At 44.9% G+C, this 23,873-nt stretch overlaps 1 protein-coding gene across 1 annotated transcript in view; it reads left to right on the forward strand.

Moving 5' to 3' along the window:
- The window catches only part of XXYLT1 (xyloside xylosyltransferase 1), a 350,101-nt gene that overhangs the window by 51,838 nt on the left and 274,390 nt on the right, over positions 1-23,873 (forward strand). The window contains exon 2 of the mRNA XM_082251565.1: positions 18,548-18,695. Coding sequence (XP_082107691.1) covers positions 18,548-18,695 — 148 coding nt within the window. The remainder of the gene's footprint in view (positions 1-18,547; positions 18,696-23,873) is intronic.

Here is a 23,873-nt window from a genome sequence, read left to right on the forward strand (position 1 = left end):
GTGGACGGAAAATGATAAATGTTTTTCAAAATGTTTTACAAATACATTTTTGAAAAGTGTGGTGTGCATTTGTATTCAGCCCCCCTGAGTCAATACTTTGTAGAACCACCTTTCACTGCATTTACAGCTGCAAGTCTTTTTAGGTATGTCTCTACCAGCTTTGCACATCTAGAGAGTGAAATTTCTGTCAGATTAGATAGATGGCGAAACGACTGAACAGCGATTTTCAGGTCTTGCCACCAATTCTAGATTTAGGTCTGGACTTTTGCATACTAGCACATTATGAAATACTTACCTTAGAACGAAGCCCCGACACGGTCGCCCGGACAACGCTGAGGGAGCTGTCATGTTCCCTCGGTGTCTCTTCTGGGTTCGGCGGCTCCAGCTCTTTGATGATGACATCACTTGCGCGCATGTGCGCAGGAGTTTTCTTTCCGGCAAGGAGCCGGCAAAGAGCTCTGAAGGTCCGCCGGACTTTCAGAGTGCATGTGCCGCTGCTGTCAGCAGCTGAATGCAGGGTGAATATCTCCTAAACCGTGCAGGTTTAGGAGATATTAATTTTACCTACAGGTAAGCCTTATTATAGGCTTACCTGTAGGGAAAAGTTTAATGGCGGAGTATACTTCCGCTTTAAGACTGAGTTTTCTTTATTTAAAAAGCTCAGATAGATGTCCTGTCTTTCTAGTTGTGCAAAAAGCCCAAATCGCAATAAAAAAAAAAAGCAATGCCTCTCAGCTCCGGCATTCATTCTGAATGTAGATTCATTATATTAAAATATCTAAAAGAAGTTATCTTTTTGCCTTTGTTTCCTTGTGTTATGAATAACCTTTAGTCATCAATTTCAACAGTCAGTATTTTCTGAGAGGCAAGTTTAGATTTAGAAATGTTTTGAGCACTGCAGTGAGATAGAAACTGGGAAGCTTCAAAAGAAAGGAGATAAAGTATTGAATTCTCTTAGTATCAAAAGGCATGGAAGTAGTTTGAGAGGCACGGTATAACAGATACATAAGGGGAAATTAAACAAAAAAAACTGGACATTCTCCAAGTTGCTCATTGGTAGGGCATTGAAAGAATTTATCTTGGCCTAACGTAATACCTTTTCAGGATGTGAAGTTATTTGTTTCATTGAAAATTCAGCATGATCCCCATGGACACCAGTATACAGTATCTCCTAAAGTGAGTACACCCCTCACATTTTTGTACATATTTTATTATATCTTTTCATGTGACAACACTGAATAAATGACACTTTGCTACAATGTAAAGTAGTGAGTGTACATGTAATTTTCCCTCCCCGGTGTCATGTGATTCGTTAGTGTTACAAGGTCTCAGGTGTGAATAGGGAGCAGGTGTGTTAAATTTGATATCACTCTCTCATACTGGTCACTGGAAGTTCAACATACCACCTCATGGCAAAGAACTCTGAGGATCTGAAAATCAGAATTGTTGCTCTACATAAAGATGGCCTAGGCCAGTGATGGCGAACCTTGGCACCCCAGATGTTTTGGAACTACATTTCCCATGATTAGACATATGCCGGTTTTCGGTAATTCGATATATCGCGGTATTGCATAGCCACGGTATTGTTATTGTGGCATTTTTAAAATACCGAGTTTCTCTGTCAAGTCTGCCTGACTTGTGAATTGATACATTTCAGTGAGCTGGATGACTCATTCACTCACTCAGCTAACACCTTTCAGCATTAAGTCTCCTAACTATAAACAAAAATGATTACATTTGTATCTTTTCCTTCCCTCTGCCAGGGAGAAAGGAAGTTTAACCTCTTAAAGACTGGATCTTTTTCTGACACTTGCTGCTTGCAAGTTAAAATCAGTTTTTTTTTTGCTAGAAAAGTACTTAGAACCCCCAAACATTTTATATATTTTTTTAGCAGAGACCCTACAGAATAAAATGGCGATTGTTGTAATATTTTATGTCACACTGTATTTGCGCAGCAGTCTTTCAAACGCAATGATTAGACTTTAATGAATAAAAAAAAAAAAAAAAAAACGTAACAGTAAAGTTATCCCATTTTTTTTTTTTTGTTACACAGAGAATCGGGATCTTTATTCCAAGCTAAAAAATCGTGATTCTCATTTTGGCCAGAATCGTGCAGCTCTAATATATATATATACACACACACACACACACACACACACACACACACACACACACGCATAGCAGCCCACATTACATTATTATATAGCCATCAAGCAGTGTCTGGCCTACCTGGTGATGACTGGTCCTGGCGCTCTGATCCGATGGCCTGGTCTTTAAAGGGGCAAATCCTTGCGATCCAGAAGTGGTTAAACCTGCAGGAGGACCGGTGTTTTTATCTATTAATGACTTTACTATTGCTTTAGGCCTGGTTCACATGTATGCGGGTTGGCGGTTCACATGTATGCGGGTTGGCGGCCCACATTTGCACAGGCATAGCAGCCCATTGATTTGAACGGGCTGCTATGCCCTCATTTTCCGCAGAAAAAAGGTGCATGCAGCATTTTTTTAAAATTCAGTGGCCTTGAAATCCATCCTGCTTTTGCACCATGCGACTAACCTGCAGTTCCTGCTCTGGCAAGCTTTCTGCATTTTTTGTATACGTGGGCACGGCATTTAAAAATAAACAGTTTGCGTGTGCAGCAACGGCAGGTAAGTCGCATGGTGCAAAAGAAGGATGGATTTCACTGCCACTGCATTTTTTTAAATTCTGCATGCACCTTTTTTCAGCTGAAAACGCAGGCATAGCAGCTCAAGCCCATTCACATCAATGGGCTGCTATGCCTGTGCAAATGTGGGCCCCCAACCCGCATACATGTGAACCACCAACCCGCATACATGTGAACCACCAACCCGCATACATGTGAACCACCAACCCGCATACATGTGAACCAGGCCTAAAGCAATAGTAAAGTCATTAATAGATAAAAACACCGGTCCTCCTGCAGGTTTAACCAATTAATGACTTTACTATTGCTTTAGGGCTGGTTCACATGTATGCGGGTTGGGGGCCCACATTTGCACAGGCATAGCAGCCCATTGATGTGAATGGGCTTGAGCTGCTATGCCTGCGTTTTCAGCTGAAAAAAGGTGCATGCAGAATTTAAAAAAATGCAGTGGCCATGAAATCCATCCTTCTTTTGCACCATGCGACTTACCTGCCGTTGCTGCACATGCAAACTGTTTTTAAATGCCGTGCCCACGTATACAAAAAATGCAGAAAGCTTGCCAGAGCAGGAACTGCAGGTTAGTCGCATGGTGCAAAAGCAGGATGGATTTCAAGGCCACTGAATTTTAAAAAAATGCTGCATGCACCTTTTTTCTGCGGAAAATGAGGGCATAGCAGCCCGTTAAAATCAATGGGCTGCTATGCCTGTGCAAATGTGGGCTGCCAACCCTCATACATGTGAACCACCAACCCGCATACATGTGAACCGCCAACCCGCATACATGCGAACCACCAACCCGCATACATGTGAACCAGGCCTAAAGCAATAGTAAAGTAATTTATAAACAACACCTCCTTCAGGTTTAACCACTTCTTGACCACAAGGATTTGCCCTCTTAATGACCAGGCCATCGGATCGGAGCCGAGCGCCAGAACCAGTTATCACCAGTTAGGCCAGACACTGCTTGATTACCTATTTTAGGCCTGGTTCACAGAGTCTGTACTGACTGACTATATAATAATGTGCATAAGTGAACCAAAGCCCCTAAATTCAGCAATGAAATTGAAGTGAGGTGGAAATTTAATAATTTAAATTTAATAATAGAATACCGTGATAATACTGTATACCGTGGCAAAACCTTAATCAATTAATCGCAGCATGAAAATCTGATACCGTCACAAGCCTACCCATGATGCTCAACTACAATGCAGAGTGCATGAGCATCATGGGAAATGTAGATCCAAAACATCTGGGGTGCCAAGGTTCGCCATCACTGGCCTAGGCTATAAGAGGATTGCCAAGACCCTGAAACTGAGCTACAGCACGGTTGCCAAGACCATACAGCAGTTTAACAGGACAGGTTCCACTCAGAACAGACCCCGCCATGGTTGACTAAAGAAGTTTCACATTCTCAGCATCATATCCTGAGGTTGTCTTTGGGAAATAGACGTATGAGTGCTGCCAGTATTGCTGCAAAGGTGGTAGGAGGGTCAGCCTGTCTGCTCAGACCATACGCTGCACACTGTATCAAATTGGTCTGTCATCCCTGAAGGCAGCCTCTTCTAAGCTGAGGGTAAAGGTAATGGACTGGCCAAGCATGTCTCCAGACCTAAACCCTATTTAGCATCTGTGGGGCATCCTCAAACAGAATGTGGCAGAGCGCAAGGTCTCTAACATCCACCAGCTCCGTGATGTCATCATAAAGGAGTGGAAGAGGACTCCAGTGGCAACCTGTTAAGCTCTGGTGAACTCCATGCCCAAGAGGGTTAAGGCATTGCTGTAAATTAATGGTGACATTTTCACTTTGGGGTGTACACACTTTTGTTTCTAGCGGTTTAGACATTAATAGCTGTGTGTGGAGTTATTTTGAGGGGGGCAACAGATTCACACTGTAATGCAAGCTGTACACTCACTACTTTACATTGTAGCAAAGTGTCATTTTTTCAGTGTTGTCACATGAAAAGGTATAATAAAATATTTACAAAAATGTGAGGGGTTTACTCCCTTTTATAAAATACTGTATGTCGCCCCTTGATGTCTGCCTTTTGTATTGATACCTTCTTTACTACTCAGCTTCCAGAGCGCTACCATAGGCAGCATAAAGAGCAGCTGCACTTGTGTCAGGTATACCACGGGGAACAAGTGGTGTGGCATGGCTGCGGTCAACTTATACAAAGCAGGCCTTGCAGCACGAGTTGCACTGAAGGGGAATTTGTACATTATCATGAGGTTAGGGGCAAAGCAAGCTACCCCATCCTCATGGTATTTCCTTCTCCAGCTATGGGGACTGTGTCCACCTAGGGCTGTAAAAAGGTGGTGTGGGTATGTATAGACATGAGAATATAAATATATAAGCCGCGCTAAATGGTGAATCCGTGCTGTAGCACACAAAATATAAGGATAATGAAACAGAGTCCCAAAGGTCCTAGAGTCTCTATGATATTCAAACAACAACGTGAATCCACTGAGTGAAGATGATCATCCACTGGATGTGCAAACTCCTTACCAGAATGCTTCAGATAATACGCCCAATAGGAGGGTATAACACCCACAGATTCCGGAGGGGTATCCTATAATCAAATTCCACTGTAGTTCGGATCTCGTAGCTCAAGATGATTCAGCAAACATATGACCGTGCACATGGAAAATAAACGATAAAGAATCCCATAGCCTAAAACTGATATAAACTATACGGTGTAAAAATTCTTTATGGTAAAAACCACACCAAGTGCAAGAACCGCCACCTGTAGTGCAATCTGCTTACCAGATTTAAAATATTATGCGCCAAATAAAGTGTATGTGTACACAGGATAGTTAAAGAAGCAGTGCCTTCACCAAGAGCCACTAACTGCTTACCAGAAAAACAAATTGTCAGCAGAAATTATATTCGTGATGAGAAGAGTGTCGATTTCACACAGAAGGATCGTAACCCCCAATACTACAAACTGCTTACCAGATGTAAGTTAGATTGTGACCTATGGTATCAACCCGGCAATTTCAGCATGATATCCTGTGCAGAACTGTATATTTATCCGAGTATAAATTGGCACATCCAAGGCTTCCAGAGGGTCGTCCAACTTCACGGACAAATACTCCACTAAATTGCCCAGGCTTATTGAATAGTGAACTCAGCCGATGTCATACCACGTGTAAAAAAAGAGAATAAACCATAGCATAAAAATGATATTAGCTATGTAGATCAAACAAATAAAAAATTCAAAACTTATAAGTGTAAAGGTGTTCCACACAGATCCAAAATAGGATCCACCATAAACAAAAATGTGAAATTTTCAAAAATTAGTCCAATGATAAAGAGCCACCACCAGAAGTGCCAACTTCTTACCAGATAAAATTATGAATCAAGTGGATGAGAAATTAAGTGTGTTCAGACACCAGACTTCACCAAAGAAATATCAGGATAGTCTCCACCACCATTTAATGCTATCTCCTTACCAGAAATCAGCATATATTGCACAATTGGAAATTAGTGGTAGAACAAGTTCAGAGTAGGGATGAAAGCCACCACCAAAATCACAAACCGCTTACCAGATGTAAAATTAAAAAGTCACATCAGCCACAGAGGTATTGGGATACAGCTCGCAAGGTCTAGCACTCCACATCCAAAAAATGTGCAGACTGAGGGGACACAGTAGACTCCACTTCACAGTACAATTTGTTCCCAATGGGCATCAGACACTGAATCACATAAAGAAAGTAGAAAGCCCCATAGTGTAAAACTGCATATTTATTAGGTTGATAAAAGAAATACACTTACAAACGTGTAGGTTGTGTAGGCAAAGAAAAGTATCAAGCTGCCGGCCGGTCGGCTCTTCCGCCCGTCCTTCTCGTCTCTCACGGATGACGTCAGCACGTGAGAGACGAGAAGGACTGGCGGAAGAGACACTAGGACCTTTGGAACTCCGTTTCATTATCCTTATATTTTGTGTGCTACAGCACGGATTTATCATTTAGCGCGGCTTATATATTTATATTCTCTTTTAGAGTGTTTGTCACACTTTAAGCTGCTGCTCATTAGTTTATTAGCTTAGCGCGGTTATTTATCCCATTCACATGTATAGACATGAGTCTCTCAAAAAAAAAAAATGTTTTTCTCTTTCGTATATTGATGGACACAGCTCCAGAATCTTCATAACCAATGGGTTATGCTGACCCCTACAGGAGTAGGACACTAGACAGGAAAAAACTTTACCACATCTATGGGGCAGTCCCAGGGAATATACTCCCACTCTCTGCTATAGGCAGTTTTTTTTTCTGCCTTCTCAGGAGTAAGGACCTTGTTCCTTGATGGAATCTCTGGCCCTAGCATTTTTTCCTTTTTAAACTGAATTTTTTTCTGCCCTTTGGAGACTTCCTCTCAGAGAAGATCTATTGGCCCAAGGGCCAATCTTCCATCCTGCTTTAAAGTCACTGGCTTTAACGGCTTGGCTGTTGAAAGCCAGGTTCTGAAGGATAGAGGGTTGTCTGAATCGGTGATTCCCATGCTGTTGAAAGCTAGAAAATCTACCTCTAGGAAGATTTACCATCGCGTTTGGAAGACGTACATTGCGTGGTGTTAGTCTCTTGGGGTTCACCCCCGCACCTTTTCCGTGACTCGGATTTTGACATTCCTCCAACAAGATGTTAGCAGCGTCTGGCCTTGGGTACCATCAAGGGCCAGGTTTCGGCCTTGGCTGTTTTCTTTCAACGTCCTTTGGCTACGCATTCTTTGGTTCGCACCTTTTATTGAGGGGGTTCGCCATTTGGCTCCCCCAGTGCGGTGTCTGTTGCCTCCCTGGGTCCTCAATTTGGTCCTATCGGTTCTCCAGAAACCAGCTTTCGAAAATATTTGCGAGATTCCTCTGCTTAAATTGTTCCATAAGGGGGCCTTCTTTCTGGCTGTTCTGCACGCAGGGTGTCGGAGCTGGCGGCGTTGTCTTGTCGTTAACCTTATGTGGTGGTTCGCAAAGATAAAGTGATGCTTTGCCCTTGTTTCTGGTTTCCATCTGAATGAAGACATTGTGTTGCCTTACCTGTGTCCTAAGCCTAAACATCCTAAGGAGATTGTCTTGCATTTTTGGATGTGGTTCGGGCGATCAGAGTATACCTTGCGGCAACTGAGTCGTTTTGGAAATTGGACTCACTATTTTGTCCTTATGGATGGACCTCGGAAAGGGTCAACTGCGTCTGCCGTGACCATTTCCAGACGGATCAGACAGACAGTGGTGCAGGCCTATTCAATCAAAGGTCAAGTTCCTCCTTTCTCTGTTAAGGCGCATTCCACTCGGTCACCTAGTGCCTCTTGGGCCTTTCATCATCAGGCGTCAGTGATGCAGGTTTGCAAGGCGGCCACCTGGTCGTCTGTGCACAGTTTCAAAAAGTTTTATAAGGTGGATGTGTTGGCATGTGTGGATACTGCTTTTGGCCTCATGGTTTTGCAAGCTGCTGTTTAAGAGGACCTGGTCCTCTTTGAGTGTGTATTGTTTTGTCAGGTGAGCTCTAGTTGTTCCTGGTTGAGCTCCATGTTACTTGGTTGGCGAGGTTTAGCCTTTGGGAATTTTTTTCTGCTGTGTTTTTCCCACCCCTCATGTTTAACACTGCTTTGGGATGTCCCAATGGTCATGAAGATTCTGTAGCTGTGTCCGTCAATAAACGAAAGAGAAAATTGGATTTTTGTCTTACCGTAAAATCCTTTTCTCTGATGTTCATTGACGGACACAGCACCCACTCCTCTATTGAGTTGGGTTGTTTTTTCTTCTGACACTGCTTGTAACAAAACTGATTGCCTATAGCAGTGAGTGGGAGTATACTCCCTGGGACTGCCCCATAGGCATTGTAAAGTTTTTTTTTTTTTCCTGCCTAGTGTCCTACTCCTGATGGGGGCAAGAAGATTGTGGAGGTGTGTGCGTCAATGAACATCAGAGAAAAGGATTTTACAGTAAGACAAAAATCCAATTTTTTTTTTTTTTTTAAACCATAAAGAAGTTGTAGAGTCAGAAGGTTTTTTATCTTAATGCATATGCATTAAGATAAAAAGCCTTCTGTGTGCAGCAGCCCCCCTAATACTTCCTTGAGGTCCTTCTCTGTCCAGTGATGCCCACGAGTGTCTCAGCCTTCGGAGTTCCCCCCCCCCTTATTGGCTGAGACACAGTAGTGGCACCAAAGTCAGCTAGCCAATCATGAGAGAGATCATGAAAGGACACAGGGAGCTGTGACTTGGCTTGGGTGCCCCCATAGCAAGCTGCTTGCTGTAGGGGCACTGAACAGGAGGGAAGGGCCAGGATCACAGAAGAGGGACCCGAGAAGAGGAGGATCGGGGCTGCTCTGTGCAAATCCACTGCAACAGAACAGGCAAGTATAATATGTTTGTTATTTTTATGGGGAAAAAAAACAGACTTTACAATCACTTTAAGTCTTTCTTTTTTTGTAAAATAGTTGTGCATTCCTGTATTGCATTGTATTTTCTATGTTCTTTGTATACACTATATTTCAACAAACTGCTGACAGGTCCACAGAAAGAATTCAGTCATTTGGTAGATCACAGCATGTGTGATCTGTGATTGAAATGAAACTTTGTTTTTTGAGCTTGTAACAGCAAAATAGAAGCCTGAACTCAGGATAACCTTTAGCCCAATTTTTTAGGTCTTCTGAATTGTCCCTGCGGAGAAGTGCAGCATCTCAGGAGGTTTGTTCAATGTGGAGCTGTTTCCTTGCAGAGATTTAATGAATTCTCACATTTTGAGTAAAGCATAATAGATAACACTGAAAACACAATCACGTTTGTAGGTCTGTGGCAGACAGTACAATCTAATGATCCAGTAAATTATTAATGAAATCAAACAGAATTTCAAGGTACATGCTTGATAGATTACTGAAAACCCTTGATTATATTTCTCTTTCGTTCATGGACAGACACAGCTCCTGATCTTCTTAACCATTGGGTTATACTGCCCCCTACAGGAGTAGAACACTAGGCAGAAAAAAAGTCTGGCTACGCCTATGGACAGTCCCAGGGGGTATACTTCCTTTTTCTGCTCTAGGTACTCCTTTTTTTTTTCTGCCTAGTCAAGAGTAAGCACCTAGTTCCTTGCTCGAATCTCTGGTCCTGGCAATTTATTTCTTTTTAGATAGATTTTTTTTTTTCAGTGAAATCTACTGCTGGACTGGGTGACAGGCTGGATAATCTAGATCCACTGGTCACCCCAGTCTTGCCAGCGAGCGTACGCAGACCTCAGATCTGCTCTAGGTCGGACGGGGGCTTGCCTGCAAGTTAAACGCTTCGCAAGGTCGCATATGACCGGGTCTCGGCCCGACTCCCAGCGTTCCTCCTGGCCGACAGCTCCTCCATTTCCATGGCGAGGGTTTCTGTATGGAGTGGGGCCCGCCTGATTCCTTGTATGGTGAGTAGCTGTCCCCCCCCCCCTCCCCTGAGTATTTCGGTCCCCAGCGTTTCCTTCGCTTTGTCGTGGGAGAGGAGCATTATCAATTTGTGGCGTTACCCTTTGGTCTCGTCTCCGCTCCTCGGTTCTTCACGGAAGTGTTAGCCCCGGTGCTAGCATTGTTATGCCAATGGGGGATCCTGATTCTGGGCTACTTGGACAGCCTCCTTCTGCGAGTGGAGTCTCCTACTGCTCTGGTGGAAAACCTGGGAATCACCATATGAACTGTGAGGAAGATTGGCTGGGTTCTGAATTTTCAAAAGTCTGCTCTGGTTCTGTCCACAAAGCTGGACTTTCTGGGTCTGACTCTGGGCTTAGCCTTAGCCAGAATGCTCCTTCCTCTGGACAAACTCCAGATACTGCAGGCTGTAATTCATCACCTGCTCTCCAGCAGATGCTCATCCCTCTGGACGTGCATGCAGAAGCTGGGCCTGATGGTGTCTACTTTCGAGGCTTTTTTGTTTGCACAGTTCCTATATGAGGTCCCTGCAAGGGAGAATCTGGCCAAATGGGACAATATATCAGTCTCTGGGCAATCAGATCCGGCCTTTTGGCTGGGCTAATCCTTCCTCTCCTTGTATTGGACAGTGGTCACCATGGATGCCAGCCTGTCGGGCTGGGAAGGAGTCCTCTGCAAAAATTATGCTCAGGGGAACTGGACACTGGAAGAGCCTAGACTAGAGATCAATGTCTTGGAACTCTGAGCAATAACACTGTGCCTGGAACATTGGACGGATCGTCTTCAGGGATGTCCAATGAACATTCAGTCAGACAATGCCACAGCCGTGGCTTATGTCAATCACCAGGGGAGCACAAGAAGTGTCCTGGAGACTTTGGAGGTAGCCGGTATTCTAAGGTGGGCAGAATGGTTCGTTCCAGCCCTCTCTGCTGTACACATTCCAGGGGTAGAAAACTGGCAGCGGATTACCTCAGTCGGCAGGCGTTGGACTAAGGGGAGTGGTCCCTTCATCCGGAGGTGTTTTCATCAGTTGTGTCTCCGGTGGGGCATCCCCAAGGTGGATCTGTTGGCATCTCGGCTCAACAGAAAGGTATAGAGGTTTGAGGCTCGGTCACGGGATCCTCTGGTGGGCGCCACAGATGCGCTGGTGGCCCTGTGGGGTCAGTATCCTCTGATTTACGCCTTCCCTCTCAAGCTTCTGCCAAGACTTCTACGCAAGATCGAGGCAGAAGGGATTCCAGTCATCTTGGTAGCCCCGGGCTTGGTATGCCGATCTGATTCGGCTGGTCGCCAACAGTCCTTGGACGCTTCCTCTCAGGGAGGATCTGCTGTCCCAAGGACCGATCGTCCATCCTCCTTACAGTCGCTGGCTTTGACGGCTTGGCTGTTGAACACCAGGTGCTGATGGCTAGAGGTTTTGTCTGTGATTCCAACGCTGTTAAAAGCTAAGAAATCTACTTATAGGAAGATCTACCATCATACGTGGAAGATGTACATTGCGTGGTGCGAGTCTCTTGGGGTTCATTCTCACTTTTTTTTGGTGGCTCAGATCTCGACCTTCCTTCATCTGTGGGTTGAGCAGAAACTGGCCTTGAGTACTATCAAAGGTCAGGTGTCCGCCTTAGCGGTCTTCTTTTAAAGGCCCTGCAAAATTGTGTCCACGTCCTGGGGGTATAATAGTTGCCTCAATCCCTAAACAAAGTTTGTTAAATGGAGAAACCCTCTATTTGGTGGGACTTTATGGCAACCAATTTTAATCAATGTGTCATCCAATAGGATATGGTAAAAAATTGGTATTAATTGTTTGGCAATAACCCTGTGAGTATCAATAAAGGTGTATACGCACATATTCAACATACATTAGGTGATACATAGACAAAGAAATAAATATAATGCAAATAAAAAATAAAAAATGTTGGACTACTGATTGGAGTGGTATACAGTTCCAACGTGTTTCAATAGCAATACATATAGATATCTTCATCAGGGAATTAGTACGCCACTCCTGAAAAGCATAACATTCAGTCAATATAATTACAAAAATTACAATATATCCATTAATCTATACATGCAACGCAGAGTGCACTTGAGAAAACATTCCCAGTGTCCACCCCACAACATACCTGTAAGCCAACTCGTATAGATCTCCCCTAAAACCATCACTGCCACAAAGATGCAAGAGCCAAAGTATATGATTCCCTGGAGGGTACTGTTTTTTCTACGGTCTCTGCCTAGAAGCACATACACATCTATAAATTTACATGCATATACGTCTGTGTGCATATATCCACACAGGTAGCCTGCTGATGGCCCATAGAGTCTTGTAACTTACCTCCATGGGATCAAAGCATTTTATCTTTCACCCAACTAGAAACAAGACGGAAAAGGAGAGGATCAGAGAAATGATATCTGTATTTTAAAGCATAAAATATGCTCTCACAGACTATATAATCCAGTATCTGTATAGGTTTTAAAAGATAGAAACCGAGAAAAGAGAAAAATATAAATGGGGGTACTCTCTATGATATTTATTCATTTGTGTTTTAATTCCATATCTTACCTCCAAAGAGAGGGGAGGACAGGCTAGAAGAGGAAACCGTAAGGAAAGTCCACGGTGCAATGGCCCCGCTGTCTCAATATTCTATGAGGAACCAGAGGGAAATATAGTTACAAAGATGGATCCCCTGCAACACCCAAAATGAATAAATGAAGGAGAGGGAAAGCCTAAATAATTTCAAAAAACGCTCTCCCAAACGAAAATCCCAAAGTGCTCCTCTTCCATCAGGCTATAACTTACTTTCTGTAGTGTAAGGCTGATTCGGCCGAAAAGGTCCTGGGGACACCGCAAATGCGTCCTCTCCTGGAATCGTGGGGGAGATGAATATCAATCTCCCTATGGCTCCCGGCGTCTCCCCAAGTACACTGTGCATGCGCGATGTGGCATGACGCAGTACGTGCGGGCGCGCAATTGTCACTTCCGGTTTCGCCGGCTTCCAGGTCCCGCTGCTCTAAAGAGTCATTGTTGCCTAGAAACCTATATTAGAATTCAGTGAAAGATTTTGTATACGATCTATAAGCTCAAAGAAGAGCTTCCGGTTTCCATCCATCCACCGCCCTTACCTCTCAACGCCAAGGAGAAGGAAGGGACAACTGGGGCGGGATCACCTTTGCTAAAGCACATATTAAGGGCTATTATAGAAAACATTGAGCATTCGGGATGAACGCCCCGACACTGAAAAAGGAGGTGGCCTTCCAAAAGGCCTGCAACAAACCTTTTTTGGGGTCAACTCCATGCCCCATAAAAAGAGGGTTCTAGAAACCCTTGAAGAGACAAGGACTCACTGCTCAAAGTGGTGTAATTGCCTGATGACTCACACAGGTGCATGCCCCGGCTCGCCTCCGTGAAAACTTGATAAAAGAAAAGGAATTGGCAGCACTCCAGGTTGAGTCAAAATCCAGATTTATTGACTGGACATCCAAATTATGACAATCGTGACAAGGTAGACGCGTTTCACACACTGACTGTGTGCTTAATCATTACAAACAGGAACCCTTAGGGGCTTACCAGTGCCGGGCATCTAGGCAGAAATGGAAAAAAGTAGGGGTGAAAGGAAAAGAGAAGAGGAGATGGTATAATTGGGGAAAAGGACATCATGGGGATGCTACCTCTTTTAAGGGCGGCCCTTGGCCACATACTCCCTAGTACATTATTTTCTTGGGGGAGTTAGGCACTTGACCCCTCCAGTGTGGTCTCTTTTGCCACCTTGGGACCTCAATATGGTGCTCTGTCTTCCAGAAGCCTCCTTTTGAGAACCTTCTTGAGATTCCCCTGGTTACGCTGTCCCAGAAGGTAGCTTTTTTTGGTGGCTATCACCTCTGCGTGCAGGGTGTTGGAATTGGCGGCGTTATCCTGTCGTTCACCTTACTTGGTGGTTCACAGAGATAAGGTGGTTCTTAGCCTCTATCCCTCATTCCTTCCTGAGGTTGTCTCTGATTTTCATTTGAATGAAGACATCGTGTTGCCTTCCCTGTGTCCCAGGCCAAAACATCCGAAGGAAATTGCCTTGCATGCCTTGGATGTGGTCCGGGCAATTGGAGTGTACCTGGCAGCTACGGAGTCTTTTAGGAAGTCAGACTCACTATTTGTGCTCACGGATGGGCCTCGTAAAGGGTTGTCTACTTCCTCTGTGACCATTTCCAGATGGATCAGACAGACGGTGGTTCAGGTCTTTTCCATCAAAGGTCAGATTCCTCTTTTCCCTGTCAAGGCGCATTCTACTCGGGCGCTCAGTGCCTCCTGGCCCTTCCGTCATCAGGTGTCAGTGACTCAGGTTTGCAAGGCAGCCACCTGGTCATCGGTGCACACTTTCACAAAATTTTATGAAGAGGATGTGTTGGAATCTGCGGATGGTTCCTTTGGCCGCAAGGTTTTTGCAGGCTGCTTTCCTGGTCCTCTTTTGAGGGTGTATTGTTTATTTTTCAGGTGAGCTCCAGTTGTTTTGGTTGAGCTCCGGTTTACCTGGTTTGCTATAGTTAGCCTTGGGAGTTTCTTTTTTGCTTTTCCCACCCCTCATGTTTAACACTGCTTTGGGACGTCCCAATGGTTAGGAAGATCAGGAGCTGTGTCCGCCAATGAATGAAAGAGAAAATGGGATTTTTGACCTACCATAAATTCCATTTCTCTGATGTTCATTGATGGACACCACCCACCCCTTTGTGGAGTTGTAATTCTTCTGACACTGCTTGTAACAAAACTGAGTACCTATTAGTGATCGACCGATATCGTTTTTTTAATGCCGATACCGATATTTTGGTCATCCGATATCGATATCGGCCGATATTTTCGGACATGTAAAAAATTTTCTTTTTTTTTTCCCCAGGTACTCCTTGTGGAGGGATCTGGGGGTCTAAAAGACCCCAAACCCCTCCTCGGCACTGTAATGCATTCATAACACCAAGTTTGACTGTTTTTAATGCTGTCAGTTTTTTTAATTTGGCACCGAGTACCCGGAAGTGATGTCATGACATAACTTCTGGGTTTTATACATGGAGACCCGTTCAGAGCCGAATGCGGCTTTGATCGGGTCTTCGGCGGCCGTGCAGGTAGGATGCCAGGGTCTCCCGGTGAGACGGGAGACCGGGGTGAACCACGGAAGGAGGGGGGGGGACGTCCCCTCCCTTTCCTTATAATCACAGCTAAGCGGCTTCTCAGTCATTACAAGACAGCCGACCGTCGTCGGCTATGGATGCCGGTACCGGGGTGATGCCTCTAGCTGCAGGCATCACTCCGGTACAGCACTTTACTGAAATATTGGCAATATCGGTAACCTCAGGGGCCGAATTACGATATATCGGGGAAAGTGCATCTCTATCGGTTTTGAACATCGAGAGACTGAAATTTTTGCCCATTCCTCCTTGCAAAACAGCTCAAGCTCAGTGAGGTTGGATGGAGAGCGTTTGTGAACAGCAGTTTTCAGTTCTTTCCACAGATTCTCGATTGGATTCAGGTCTGGACTTTGACTTGGCCATTCTAACACCTGAATATGTTTATTTGTGAACCATTTCCGTCCCAGTCTCAGGTCTTTTGCAGACTCCATCAGGTTTTCTTCCAGAATGGTCCTGTATTTGGCTCCATCCATCTTCCCATCAATTTTAACCATCTTCCCTGTCCCTGCTGAAGAAAAGCAGGCCCAAACCATGATGCTGCCACCACCATGTTTGACAGTGGGGATGGTGTGTTCAGGGTGATGAGCTGTGTTGCTGTTACGCCAAACATAACGTTTTGCATTGTTGCCAAAAAGTTTGGTTTTGGTTTCATCTGACCAGAGCACCTTCTTCCACATTTTTGGTGTGTCTCCCAGGTGGCTTGTGGCAAACTTTAAATGACGGGGGACGGCCTCGTCTTTGTAGATTTGCAGTGGTCTGATTCTCCTTCCATTTCAATATTATCGCTTGTACAGTGCTCCTTGGGATGTTTAAAGCTTGGGAAATCTTTTTGCATCCAAATCCGGCTTTAAAGTCCTCCACAACAGTATCTCGGACCATTATACGGAGACTTGATTACGCACGGGTGGATTCTATTTATCATCATTAGTCATTTAGGTCAACATTGGATCATTCAGAGATCCTCACTGAACTTCTGGAGAGAGTTTGCTGCACTGAAAGTAAAGGGGCTGAATTATTTTGCACGCCCAATTTTTCAGTTTTTTATTTGTTAACAAAGTTTGAAATACCCAATAAATTTCGTTCCACTTCATGATTGTGTCCCACTTGTTGTTGTTTCTTCACAAAAAATTAGTTTTATATCTTTATGTTTGAAGCCTGAAATGTGGCAAAAGGTCGCAAAGTTCAAGGGGGCCGAATACTTTCACAAGGCACTGTGTGTGTGTGTATATATGTGTGTGTGTGTGTATATGTATGTGTGTGTATATATATATATATATATATATATATATATAATCAGTGGGTACGGAAAGTATTCAGACCCCCTTAAATTTTTCACTCTTTGTTATATTGCAGCCATTTGCTAAAATCATTTAAGTTCATTCTTCTTCCTCATGAATGTACACATAGCACCCCATACTGACAGAAAAACACATAATTGTTGACATTGTTGCAGATTTATTAAAAAAGAAAAACTGAAATATCACATGGTCCTAAGTATTCAGACCCTTTGCTGTGACACTTATATATTTAACTCAGGTGCTTTTCATTTCTTCTGATCATCCTTGAGATGGTTCTACACCTTCATTTGAGTCCAGCTGTGTTTGATTATACTGATTGGACTTGATTAGGAAAGCCACACACCTGTCTATATAAGACCTTCCAGATCACAATGCATGTCAGAGCAAATGAGAATCATGAGGTCAAAGGAACTGCCTGAAGAGCTCAGAGACAGAATTGTGGCAAGGCACAGATCTAGCCAAGGTTACAAAAAGATTTTTGCTGCACTTAAGGTTCCTAAGAGCACAGTGGCCTCCATAATCCTCAAATGGAAGACGTTTGGGATGACCAGAACTAGAGCTGGCCGTCCGGCCAAACTGAGCTATCGGTGGAGAAGAGCCTTGGTGAGAGAGGTAAAGAAGAACCCAAAGATCACTGTGGCTGAGCTCCAGAGATGCAGTCAGGAGATGGGAGAAAGTTGTAGAAAGTCAACCATCACTGCAGCCCTCCACCAGTCGGGCTTTATGGCAGAGTGGCCCGACGGAAGCCTCTCCTCAGTGTAAGACACATGAAAGCCCGCATGGAGTTTGCTAAAAAAACACCTGAAGGACTCCAAGATGGTGAGAAATAAGATTCTCTAGTCTGATGAGACCAAAATAGAACTTTTTGGCCTTAATTCTAAGCGGTATGTGTGGAGAAAACCAGGCACTGCTCATCACCTGTCCAATACAGTCCCAACAGTGAAGCATGGTGGTGGCAGCATCATGCTGTGTGGGTGTTTTTCAGCTGCAGGGACAGGACGACTGGTTGCAATCGAGGGAAAGATGAATGCGGCCAAGTACAGGGATATTCTGGACAAAAACCTTCTCCAGAGTGCTCTGGACCTCAGACTGGGCCGAAGGTTTACCTTCCAACAAGACAATGACCCTAAGCACACAGCTAAAATAACGAAGGAGTGGCTTCACAACAACTCCGTGACTGTTCTTGAATGGCCCAGCCAGAGCCCTGACTTAAACCCAATTGAGCATCTCTGGAGAGACCTAAAAATGGCTGTCCACCAACGTTTACCATCCAACCTGACAGAACTGGAGAGGATCTGCAAGGAGGAATGGCAGAGGATCCCCAAATCCAGGTGTGAAAGACTTGTTGCATCTTTCCCAAAAAGACTCCTGGCTGTATTAGATCAAAAGGGGGCTTCTACTAAATACTGAGCAAAGGGTCTGAATACTTAGGACCATGTGATATTTCAGTTTTTCTTTTTTAATAAATCTGCAACAATGTCAACAATTCTGTGTTTTTCTGTCAGTATGGGGTGCTATGTGTACATTCATGAGGAAGAAGAATGAACTTAAATGATTTTAGCAAATGGCTGCAATATAACAAAGAGTGAAAAATTTAAGGGGGTCTGAATACTTTCCGTACCCACTGTATATGTATGTATATATATATATATATATATATATATATATATATATATATACATACAGACATATACATATATATATGAATATTGGGTACTGTCTTGTTTTTTTTTTTTCCCTTCTCCAAATGCATGTTGAAACACTGCTGTCTGTTTCTTCATTCAGAGAAAACAGTAGGAATATTCCAGTGCAATAGCCCGTTTAATCCGTCATGTGTTTTAGTGCTTTCGATTAATTTGACCATATTAGGTCAGAAACCGGGAAAGATTTTCCAAGCACTGATCACACTGTATATGAATTGGTTCATCATAGTAGAGATTGTTGAATAGTGTATGAATTGCATCATATTTTTGTCTGGTATTTTTCTTTCTCCCTCATACATATGTGATCTCTGCTTTACAGGTCATATTCCATGATGTCAGTGCCCTGACGGAAAAGTTATTCCCAATAGTAGAAGCAATGCAGAAACTCTTCAGTGCTGGCACTGGAACCTACTACAGTGACTCCATCTTTTTCCTATCTGTTGCCCTACACCACATAATGCCAAAAGGTAAGTAACTTGATTGCTTGTACTAAGTTACAGGACCTCTGAATCGAAGTATAATGCTGCACGTAATTCAGCCATACACTGGATTATCCTGCTGCTACTTGGCATCAAACAACAAAGTAGTACAGTTTAGCCAACTACACACACAAAGCTACATAAAAGAAACTATTCTGACCAGCCACTAGGGTGATTATTGGGTTTGGCTGTGAGACCAAAAAAAGTCTGCTTGTGAAACTAGAACATAAATACGTAAGCAGACTTTTATCACAATAAACACATTGAATTGGTATTGATTTTATTGGCATAATTATTTAGTGTTTTGTTTTTTATATGGTCCATTTGTGCTGTTATGTAGCACAAAAAAAAAAAACACCCGGACTTTGTGGAAAAAAGCAGCTCAGAAGATACAAAAAGTATCTAAACAGACAGTGATGGCTTACAAGAGGCTTGCTGTAGTAGGCCTTGTAATTGCCTTGACTACTCCGAGGTGACTGGCTGCCTATAAAGCTCATAATGCCTGAACCCGTGTGAAAGAGTTCCTGCATATCATGCTTGAAAGGAGTGAGTTGTAATGCTCCACAGAGCCTGCCCCTATTGCCAATCACAGAGTGCTGGAGGCTTCACAGGCAGCAGCCGGACACCCTGTTGGACCAAGAGGGAGGAGGATGGGAGCAATGTGGCTGTCCTGAATGCCAGAGTTTGGCGAAAACAACATCGCGGTTTACTGAAAAAGTCATAACTAATTGTTATGCAAGGGCAGTATTCAAAAGTGCTAATTCTAAATATTTTATTTATGTGAGCCGACTGAAATGTACTACTTAACCACTTAAGCCCCGGAGCATTTGGCTGCTCAAAGACCAGGCCCTATTTTGCGATTCGGCACTGCGGGACTTTAACGGACAATTGTGCGGTCGTGTGACGCTGTACCCAAATTAAATTGACGTCCTTTTTTTCCCACAAACAGAGCTTTCTTATGGTGGTATTTGATCACCTGTGCGATTTTTACTTTTTTCGCTATAAACAAAAAAAGAGCCACAATTTTGAAAAAATAACAATATTTTTCACATTTTTTATATGAAATTCTCAAAAAAAATGTAAAAATCTAAATTTAACATTGTAGGCCAACTTGTTTTCTGCTACATATTTTTGGTAAAAAAAAATCGCAATAAGCGTATTTCGATTTTTTTGCGCAAAAGTAATTGCGTTTACTAACTACGGGAAAGATTTATGTCATTTTTATTGTTTCTTTTTTAACTAGTAATGGCGGCGATCTGCGTTTTTTTTTTTTTTTGCGGGACTGCGACATTGCGGTGGACAGTTCGGACCCTTGACTGACATTTTTGACACTTTTGGGGGTACCAGTGACATTACTACAGTAATCAGTGCTATCAATATGCACTGTTACTGTAAAAATGACACTGGCAGGGAAGAGGTTAACTTTATTAGTGATCAAAGGGTTAAGTGTGTCCCTAGGGGCGTGATTCTAACTGTCAAGTGGCATGGCTTGTTAGATCATAACAGAGATCTACGATCCTACATAGCAGGATCGCATAGCCTCTGTCATGATCTAAGGGAGAATGACAGGCGGCTTTGTTTACATCAGCCGTCTGCCTTTCTCCCTCTCCTGAGCGAGATCGCGAGTGACCGGCGGACATCGGAGCAGCCAGTCACATGCGCGGGAATGTCCAGGAACGAGCGGGGCGTGCGCTCGCCCCCTAGAGGCTCGTGGGCGAGTGATGTACCCCTACGTCACTTTGCCCAGGAGGGGCTAACGGCCGCCGTATATAGTCGTGCGGCGGTCGGCAAGTAGTTAATGACAGTGTCTGTTTAAAAGAAGAACTATCAGTAGAAGAAAGAGGAGCTTTTTAAAGTCCTTAAGGCATCCTGTCCCTATCTAAATTTGTGCAGGGGTTGCTGATCTGTGGTGTCAGACGGCTAGCAATGCTCACCCGCCTAGCTGTCCGACATCACTGATCAAAGAAGGTGGATTTCTCTGTGACCGCTCAAGAGGATAAGGTGCGTGACATGCAGTGCACACTGAGCTCAAAAAACCTCACTCCCCCCCTATTTTTAATTGCCGAATGGAACATTGCGCTGCTGTACAGTGTGGTCTTTTAATCAATGTTTAGTCCGCACTGCCACCAACTATTCAGGACACAAAGCGAATGGAAACAGTCAGATTGTGGTGTGCATGATGGTGACTGGAGAAGAGCTCTTTCAATTCACAAAAACACGTGCTGACAACCGCTCACACTGGCTACTAAACGTATCTGAGACAGCTTAGTGTAGTAGGCAATGTGTGTTATTGTCAGCTTGTATTTTTGTAAATGAATGGCCATTTTTCCAGCTGTAATTCATGACACAAGATGACCGTTTCCACTCTCTTGTTACCTGAATAGCTGGCGGTAGGTCTGGACTCTGAGTACTAAACAGGGGAGACACAGCACTGCAAAATGGAGAGGTGCTGGCTGCAACTTCCTCATGGGAACACCTATATGATAGAAAATAAATCTATTTAACATCTACTGCTCAGATTTTAATGGAGAAAGTGACCCATTGGGGCTAACAAGCTATTTATTCTTCTGATAGGCAGAGGCGTACCTAGGGTCTCCAGCGCCCTTGGCGAGGAACTGTATCGGCGCCCCCCCCAAAGGAGAGAGAGTTTGACAGAGAGAGAGAGAGAGACGGGGGGGGGGGGGGGTTTACAGATTAGAGAGAGAGGGGGTAACACAGAGAGAAGGGATGAGAGAGAGGGCAGGTGACAGAGAGAGGGGGCAGGTGACAGGGAGAGAGGGGGCAGGTGACAGAGAGAGAGGGGGCAGGTGACAGAGAGAGAGAGAGGGCAGGTGACAGAGAGAGAGAGGGGGCAGGTGACAGAGAGAGAGGGGGCAGGTGACAGAGAGAGAGAGAGGGGGCAGGTGACAGAGAGAGAGAGAGGGGGCAGGTGACAGAGAGAGAGAGGGGGCAGGTGACAGAGAGAGAGATGGGGGAAGGTGACAGAGAGAGAGGGGGCAGGTGACAGGGAGAGAGAGGGCAGGTGAGAGAGAGGGGGCAGGTGACAGGGAGAGAGGGGGCAGGTGACAGAGAGAGAGGGGGCAGGTGACAGAGAGAGGGGGCAGGTGACAGAGAGAGAGGGGGCAGGTGACAGAGAGAGAGGGGGCAGGTGACAGAGAGAGAGGGGGCAGGTGACAGAGAGAGAGAGGGCAGGTGACAGAGAGAGGGGGGGCAGGTGACAGAGAGAGGGGGGGCAGGTGACAGAGAGGGGGGGCAGGTGACAGAGAGAGGGGGGGCAGGTGACAGAGAGAGGGGGGGCAGGTGACAGAGAGTAAGGGGGCAGGTGACAGAGAGAGAGGGGGCAGGTGACAGAGAGAGAGAGGGGGCAGGTGACAGAGAGAGAGAGGGGGCAGGTGACAGAGAGAGAGAGGGGGCAGGTGACAGAGAGAGAGAGGGGGCAGGTGACAGAGAGAGGGCAGGTGACAGAGAGAGAGAGAGGGTAGGTGACAGAGAGAGAGAGGCAGGTGACAAGGAGTGGGGGGGGGGTGACAGAGAGAGAGAGGGTAGGTGACACAGAGAGAGGGGGCAGGTGACAGAGAGAGAGAGGGTAGGTGACAGAGAGAGAGGGGGCAGGTGACAGAGAGAGAGAGGGTAGGTGACAGAGAGAGAGAGGGTAGGTGACAGAGAGAGAGAGAGGGTAGGTGACAGAGAGAGAGAGAGGGTAGGTGACAGAGAGAGAGAGAGGGTAGGTGACAGAGAGAGAGAGGGCAGGTGACAGAGAGAGAGAGGGCAGGTGACAGAGAGAGAGAGGGTAGGTGACAGAGAGAGAGAGGGCAGGTGACAAGGAGTGGGGGGGGGGTGACAGAGAGAGAGAGGGCAGGTGACAAGGAGTGGGGGGGGGTGACATTGTGTGCAGTGCACCGTATGGAGTTCTCCCAGACACACAATGGGCAGAGCCAGAGGACCTCCTCCCCAGAGATCACATACAGTATACCGATCCGCACACTCTCTCTCCATTGTACCTCACACAGCATCATGGACTGTCTCCCTGGCCTGCAGACACACACTACCCCCCCCCCCCCCCCAGTGAACTTGTCACCAGGCGCGCTCCCCCTCACCTCGGATCAGCAGCAGCATCTCCCGCTCATCTCAAGGGCAGCACTTGTCCATGAGGGGCCGGCTGGGCGGGGACAGACACCATCCAGACCAGTATAAACACAGCAGGGGGCGGGGCCGCCGCCGGATCACAGTCATTAAAGCTGTATATTATGGACGGAACAGAAGGCGAGGTAAAAAAAAGGGGGGCGCCGGGGGGCACAGGCTGCATGGAGGAGCAGTAATGCACTGCTTCACTGCCAATGTTTTTGCGCCCCCCCCCCTCGGCTTGCGCCCCTGGCGGGCGCCGTTCTGGCCAACCCCACGGTACGCCCCTGCTGATAGGTCTTCACTTCTTTAAGTGATAGTTATGTTTAATAGTAATGCCTTTCACAGAACAAGGCAGCAGGCATCCTCCAGGGTCCTTGATATCTGTAACTAAACTGCTGCTGCCATAGGTGCCTGTTATTGGATTCTAAACTAGAAGCAGCAGACTTCTGATGTTTGTGGGCACTTTGTTTTTTTAAATAGACTCAAAATGTCCAAGCTCATATCTCATTAGCAGTGTAATCCAGGCCTCGACAAAACCCGGGCGCCAGGTCGCATTTGCGACTAGAATTAGCGACCTGGCGCCTGGGGTGCCCTGCAGAGGGTGTCCTGTCATTTTTGTACGGACTTCCGCGCACGGAGTGCACGGACTTCCGGGCCGTCCGAAAATTGAGGCCCCCGGCTTTTCGGCCTACTTGAGATGAGGCTTCCAATGGGGAACTGGCGCCCTCTTGTGGTGGCCGGGAGTAATGACTGTTGTAATTACTGTTTCCACTGTTTGTTCACAATGCATTACCATCTCCCTGTCCAGTTAGTTACCTTTGACAGGGAGTGTGGTTATTTATTATTAATTTAATTTATTTTTTTAATGTAAAAACTAAATAAATTTTTTTTTTTTTAATTATTAAAAAATATATATATTTTTTCCAATTATTATTATTATTATAAAAAAAAAAAAATATATATATATATATATATATATATATATATATATATATATATATTTCTTTTTTTTTTTTTTTTTTTTTTTCCTCATCGCCATGC

The sequence above is a fragment of the Pelophylax lessonae genome, assembly GCF_965119305.1.
Source record: "Pelophylax lessonae genome assembly, chromosome: 3".
In the NCBI taxonomy this organism is placed as follows: domain Eukaryota; kingdom Metazoa; phylum Chordata; class Amphibia; order Anura; family Ranidae; genus Pelophylax; species Pelophylax lessonae.